This window comes from Taudactylus pleione, unplaced genomic scaffold, assembly GCF_031769625.1.
Source record: "Taudactylus pleione unplaced genomic scaffold, aTauple2 ptg000734l, whole genome shotgun sequence".
In the NCBI taxonomy this organism is placed as follows: Eukaryota; Metazoa; Chordata; class Amphibia; order Anura; family Myobatrachidae; genus Taudactylus; species Taudactylus pleione.
Genome location: NW_028285136.1, coordinates 2,450,160 through 2,457,243, shown reverse-complemented (window position 1 = coordinate 2,457,243; position 7,084 = coordinate 2,450,160). Strand labels below are relative to the sequence as shown.

Genomic DNA, 7,084 nt, shown 5'->3' with positions numbered 1-7,084 from the left:
AATATGACAACAGGAAAGTCTATACAATTTGTATTCTATGTGAAGCACATAGGCGGGACGTGGGGCACAATGCTATTATTGCACATTGCGCTCATAGGATTTACATTCACGTTTCCTCTCTCACTCCTGTGATGATGGCGCTGGATCTGGTATTGATGTCCTGCAGTCTGCAATTAAATCAGGGACTGCCGCAGACAGGAGAAACTATTCACTTTCAAGAGCTGAAACAGTTAAAGTTACTGATCCCTTTCTTAAACCTGGATTTAGGAGATTGTCAATGCTCCCCCTCCCCAAATCTGAATATATTACAGTAACTGTTCAATTTCTCAATTCAGTATCCAGAAAATTGGCCATGGAACCCATAGAATAGAAGCCTAGAACACTGACTAATTGGCCTGTCCAAGGCTGTAACTGGTGGCAAGAGGGCACTGCCGCTGCCCAGGGACGCAGAGCTGGGGGATGGGGGCACTGTCGCTGTCTCATAGCACCTATATTTGGATTGCACGGTGCACCCCTCAGAGCCACAGGAGAGAAGCTCTCGGATCTCAGCCTCCTGGGGATGGCAACTGTCCATCCTCCTCTCCGTGACAACTTGATTGGGTTGGCGCCACCGGAATGACTTTGGCCCCATATAGAATGCACAGACATCAGTTACTGTAAAGCAAGTAACCTCTATTGATCACTATTATACACCATGGGCGTGATTCAGCAAGGATCGCTGATGCTGTAACGGCTGCAATCGCGCACGCAGTTCCGCTGCGAAAGTATGCCAATATTTGCATTCGCAAAGTACTCACATGGACAACATGCAGACGCACACATCCGTTATACATTACAATCCAGCCAAAACATCGTCAACATCGAAGAACATCGGAGCCACTCGCACATTTAAGGCAGGTCTGACCCTACCACTAATTTGCTAGCTTTCCTGCACGCAGTGAGAGCTCAGGCCATCACAGTGGCTAATTTATGCACGCCCCTGCAACGGCATTCAAACGCACTAGCACGCGATCGTTTCTCAGACCACCCCCTCCTCCCCGTCACCACCCCCAAACGGTGCTCTGTGATGGGTCACATGCAGTGCGCGAAAGCCTCACTGCGATCGGGACTGCGATCGCAGTGGGGCATTCGCGCACTGCACGTGCGGTACGCAACAATTGCCCGTCTGCGTAACGCTTTAGCAGTTGCGATGCTTGCTGAACCAGGCCCCATATTCCTAGTAATGCTAAAATTAAAAAGGAAGTGTTGCTGAAACCATGCCGTATCCCTCGTCCCCTTGTGCAAGCATAACGCCGTTAAAGATACTGAATTGGAGGGAAAGGTGGGGCTCCTCTATCTTGCATCAAGGTGAGGCAGTGCAGTCTGTGACACAATAGTGTGTAAGAATGATCAGTATAGGTGGCATTATGGACAATTGGCGGATACACTCAGGGCCATCTTAACGTATGGGCACACTGGGCAGTAGCCCAGGGTCCCATGATTCTAGGGGCCTTCCAACAGGTGCGGGGTGAACCAGGGGGCATCTACATGGAGTGTGCAGGCGCACACTCCGTGCATGGGCAGTGCAGGAACTGCACTGAGAACTGGAAAAGAGAAGAGGGAGGCGGAGTCTGTAATCCTCACTTTACATTATGTTTTTTTATGTTGAAACATTGATCTTATTGAAAGGACCAATAAACCTAAAGGTTTAATTTTATCGACTGATAACATAATTATTCACGTGAAAAGGTGAGCAGTGGCCCCCAGTGAATGCTTTGCCCAGGACCTACAATGCTGTTAAGACAGCCCTGGACACACTAACACATACACACACACACACACACACACACACACAGATGGCCAGTGATACCACACCAAGCATAACTGATGTACAATGCTTTTCCATTTTAGCTTTTTCTTTTTTTTTTGGTAATGAAATGTAGATTCTTCCATAGGTGACGAATGGACTAGAAAATAGCATATGACAAGTTACATCAGAAAGTCAGGGTAGGACGGGGCATGTATGAAAAGGATTTAGTTGCCTTTAATGACAATACACTATGCGTCCAGTCTTGTGTATCCTTTCTAAATAACATAACCAGCATTGACCTCCTGGAGATGAAGCTATTCCCAGAGCTCACATGAAATCATTCTGTTATTACGGCCCTTCGTTCTTTCAGCTGTCACCAGGTATCACTGTGATTACTTAATCCAGGAGTCCGTCACCATTAACCGTGTAAAACAGACTTGTACCCGGTGTGGCCGGGTCATTACAACAGACACATTGATCAATCGTGGTATGTATGTCTCATTATATTTATATTGTGTTAACAGTGTACTCAGCTCTTTACAAGATTATTACAAATATAAAGAAAATATAATACAATAACAAACAATAGGGAGAAGGACGGCTACTATTTCATGATGCGGTAAATGTGAGAGCCTGCCCCAAAGAGCTTACATTCTTAGTAATGCACGGGATCTTGGGCATTGGATTTGGGGGGGGATCGTCAACAAACTACCCATACAGACCTCCAGCTCTTTATAAACAGCACCGGGTACAGAGAGTGTGTCCATTACATGTGAGGCTTCAAGAGGGGCCACGAGATTCACTTTTACACGACAAATGCCCCTAGCGAGCCTAGAAATCCATGTTTCTCACCCCATTGGTGATTATGCGAAATAACAAAGCTCTGCGGCAAAGAATATTCAAGTGTAACCGTGTAATGGTTCACAGGGGATAGTAGGAACATAAATAATACAGGAACCTTCTGAATTCACCTCCGTCATATGGCACTGTGTGCCCCCCTTGTGCCCGAGCCGCACCAGTTCCTTCCCTGATCTGCACAATCTATAGGGAATAACAGATGCGGAGGTGACATTGCTGCTGTAACACAGGTAAGATGACGTAGCAGACCGTAGCCGTGTATAAGCCTTTATTCTGCACCCGGCATTGGGATACCGACATATTCTTTAGCATAGACACTTGGATGATGCAAGAAAGTGGACTGCAGACGTTTTTTTGGTGTGTAATCCACCGTCCTTTATACTGTTCAAAAGTGCGAAGTGACAACAGAGGACAACCCGAATGTTTTTCCACATTTTCCACTCCAGATTTATTAATACAGATAAAAAATAAAAAAAAATGAAAGAAATAATTTGCAGTTGTGTTTTAGAGGAAGCGACGTAATGTTTTGCATGTAAGAACGGAACGGGGGGGGGGGGGGGGAGAGTTTTTTTTTTTCCATGGGACAATGCTGGTTGGTTGAAGGTAACAGGTTTATAGCGTACAGTAGGGATTAATGGTCTGTCATGTGACAAGCATTTGTAATACATCATTTACCTTACAGCAACTACGACCTCTTAACTTAACCCCCCTCTTCATCCCCTCACCTGATCCTCACCATACCCAAACACCCAACAATGGGTGGGGTGGGTGCGCATCTCACCTGACTGGGGGGTTTAACATGGAAAATATTTTGTGAGTGTAAACACATAACTTAGGTGAAAGTTCTGCAGCCAATAGACGGTGTCTGTACGAGCTGCTTTGCGATGCTGAGGGGCTTCTAATTAGCAATCATTACATACATATCATACACATTCCTGCACAAAGTGCTTTACACAGCGTTCAGGGAGAATATCCTGAACACGCGGCCTGCGCTGGTCCTGAGGTCACAGTGTCACAGAGCAAGTTACTGGCGGCGAACCTGTCAGATCACCGCAATCTCACAGAACATGCCAAACATGAGACGGAGGTACACGGGGTGGACAGACATGACCGTAACACACGGGACCGGATGGACGATTGACGCTCCCAGGGACTTGTCTCGTGAGATGGACCTTGTATTGCTGTCCGAGTGAGTGCCCATCACGCAGATCACTAAGCGCAGCCTTTCCGTCTTACAGGTCTCTGCATCCTTTAAAGCACAAGTGATTACTTAGTATATCTGAAAAAATAATAGACTTAAAACCACTGAATCATTTTTTTTTTTTTTTAAAAGGACAAACAAATGCGCTAACTTGGGTCCTTTGCGCTACATGCGGTCCACATGTGTAAATCATATGCAAATTGGTCGTTGTGGGGGAACTCAGCACAGGTTGTAGAAATGAGCTGCATGCCAGGAACGCAGGATGTCCTTCTGTCTCGACACATGAATAAAGCCAGGACTGTGGTTTGATTCCAGGACTCCGGTTGACACCCGCTATACCGTAAATTACGACCTCACCATTGCAAAAACAACACGACGAGATGAATTATAATGTAAACAAATTACACACTGCTCTGATGTTGGCGTTAGAGGCGGCAATGATCCGTAGGTCGGTGGTTGTGTGTAATTAAAGAAATGTGCAGGTTCTTTCCTTTTATTAAGGAGCAATCAGATGACGACAGCTTTTCACTAGAGCAACATTGGTACATGTACCCCGTTCTCCCCAGGCTTTCTAATGGCACAGCCACGGGTGATCTCCTGGTCTAGCCTTCATCTGCTGCTGGCAAGCCCTGTATGACGATTGTAGATCTGTACAGCCTCAGACTATGGTAACCAGCTCCTAACCCAACGTCCCACCTTTCCTCTCTCTGTATTGCAACATGTCTAACATGGGAGAACCGTGCTGGTGGACATGATTGACTGTGTGTGCTTATTATATGAAGATGGCAGTCACTGCATGGTCACACAGGCACCAAATTATCAACCCTGAGCTGCCCAGGACGTGGCTACCCCCCAAAAAGTCATCAGATGACAGAATGCACAAAGCTTTCTCAGGACCACCCAACGATGACCATTCTTAGAGCAGTCACGCCAATGACAGCCATTCCCGGCTGCACATTGTAGAGACAATTCTTTCTTAAGATCCCACAAAGGACAGAATGTGTATTATTCCCCAACCCATCAACAAAAAACATGAAATCGCAGAGTATTATCTTGTAGTCAAAGCCCATAACTCTCATCATCCCCAAGCACAGCCATCTGATGACCAAAGGAGCTACAGTCCCCAGCTGTCAGAGGGACATCCCTGGCCTGTCCTGATCTACACTATATATGTTCTCGGTATCATTCAACAGCTCAGGACAATCCCCCCCCCCCCTCATAAAATGAAATCTCCCATCTCCCACCTTTTCCAGCTGACGTACACAAAGAAAATCATTGTTGGATGCAACATTTCATAAGCAACATCCTAGCACATGACAGGACGCGTTTCACTCTAACAATCCACACAATCCAGCCCCAGGCATGCCTTACAGGTGGCGGCTCCGTTAATCCCAGTCATGCTGGGGAGAACTATATCCTGGTGGGTATCTCTCTCCCCAGCAGGGTAAAGGTTAAGTATTGCTCTGCTAGTTCCTCAGCAAATAAGTAGGGTCAAACTATTCTCAGCAGGTGTCTGGGCTGCAAAAACGGGACACACTAAGTGGGACCCCCCAGCAGATGGTGGTGGGGGTGGGGGGTGGTAAGGAGCGGAAAGGATGAAGCAGCACAGTCCATGATTGGTTTGTAAGTGGTGCAATCTCCTCACGATGCTCTGTGATGAATAGAACAAAGTCAAATGTTGTCCGTGAGCGCCGGCTTTGGCAAGTCAACCGATGCGGCTCAGTCCTTGGCTCCGCCCTTGCGCCCCTTGGCTGATTTTCTGCAAAAAAAAAAGTCCCTTCAGGTAGAAGGTGCAGAGCGTGGTGTTTTCTCTTAGCTTTATCCGTTTTTTTTTTTTTGTTTGTTTGTTTTTTTTTCCTTTTTTTCTTTTTTAAAGAATCAGTTGTGGATTTTTTGTAGTTTTTGTTTTTTATTAATTTTTTTTTTTCTCCATATATTTTTGCGACATCAGATTTTCGTAAATTATTTTCTTTTTTTTTATTACATTTGCTTCAGAATTGCTGTTTCCCTTTGGGAGGACCTCTGGCGGATGCTTTGCATGTGTCAAAACTGGGCATGTGGGAGCAGCAGAGAGAGACAGAGCAGGAGGAGCAGAGACAGAGGTGCGCAGAGGAGACACTGAGGTGAGCCGCTGTTCCCATCGTGAACCGCTCCGGGGCCTGGGGAAAGAGACAGACCAAAACTTTAGAAACCCCCGACAGAAAAAAGTCATAAAACAAGTTTAGAAAAAAGAAGAGGAAAAAAAAGACTATGAAATAACTGAGAAATGAACGTAAAAACCTGTCAGAGTGTGATAGATTGCAAGTGACACAACCTGAAATAAACCTTAGTGTATGTAGGCAAAATATATAAAGCAGGTGAGGAGATATATTAAGTAACATGTTCTAATTAACAATTCAAAGATGGCATTTAGAGTATGAAGTGGCCACTCTTTATGGTCAGGGCCGAATTAAAGGTCAAATGTTCCTGGGGCTGAAAATGTTCAAGGGCCTATAGGTAGAAGGGGAGGAGCTGTGACCAGTGCTGTGTGGGTGTGGTCAGTGCTGTGTGGGCGTGGTCAGTTCTGTATGGGTGTGGCCAGAGCCACGGTGGCAGAACACCTCCCTGCCCTTTTCTCTCCCTAAATACATAAAAAAATAAAATGCATCATTTTGGGAGAAAACGAGAAATACAATTTTAATACTTAGGATTTATGGCCAATTGTGTGGCCAGCTGGTCATGATGATGGGCTTATGGTTATGTGGAGGCTCTGGTCTGTAGCTCCATCCGCTCCATTGATAATCTAACCCTGCTTATGGTGTATGACTACCCAATATCTAACAAAGGATATATTTATATCGTCGGATAGTGAACAAAACAGGCACAAATGCATTCTGTGTTTTCTCTCCAGCTCTTCATTAACCCCAATGGTTTCCTAACACGTGTCTCTCCTAGACTACAAAGACCACCCCTACAGATGATAGAACGTAGCAGTGGTTATCCTGACAACGTTTCCTCCAGGCACCTGGAGCTTCTCCTCATCCCAGACCGACGTCACAACAGATTGTCCTCTTTAAGACCTGTGTATCTAAATCCCTACATCTTCTGGTTCTTTAATGAATGTGTGTATATTACATTAGTCCTGATATAGCCGCCAGGATTGTAAAAATAAATCCTATAAAACCTCGCCACACCCAATGCAAAGACAAGTCACAGCTAGAAACATTGACGGGAACCCCCACAGTCTACAGAGTGAC

The 7,084-nt window shown here is 45.7% G+C and overlaps 1 protein-coding gene across 4 annotated transcripts in view; it reads right to left on the bottom strand.

The window, feature by feature from the left end:
* Window positions 1-2,901: 2,901 nt before the first annotated feature.
* The window catches only part of NTM (neurotrimin), a 916,745-nt gene continuing 912,562 nt past the window's right edge, over window positions 2,902-7,084 (bottom strand). For all 4 annotated transcript variants that reach the window (XM_088457048.1, XM_088457049.1, XM_088457050.1 and 1 more), the window contains one exon: window positions 2,902-6,007. In XM_088457048.1, coding sequence (XP_088313174.1) covers window positions 5,892-6,007 — 116 coding nt within the window. In that variant the 3' untranslated portion in view covers window positions 2,902-5,891. The remainder of the gene's footprint in view (window positions 6,008-7,084) is intronic.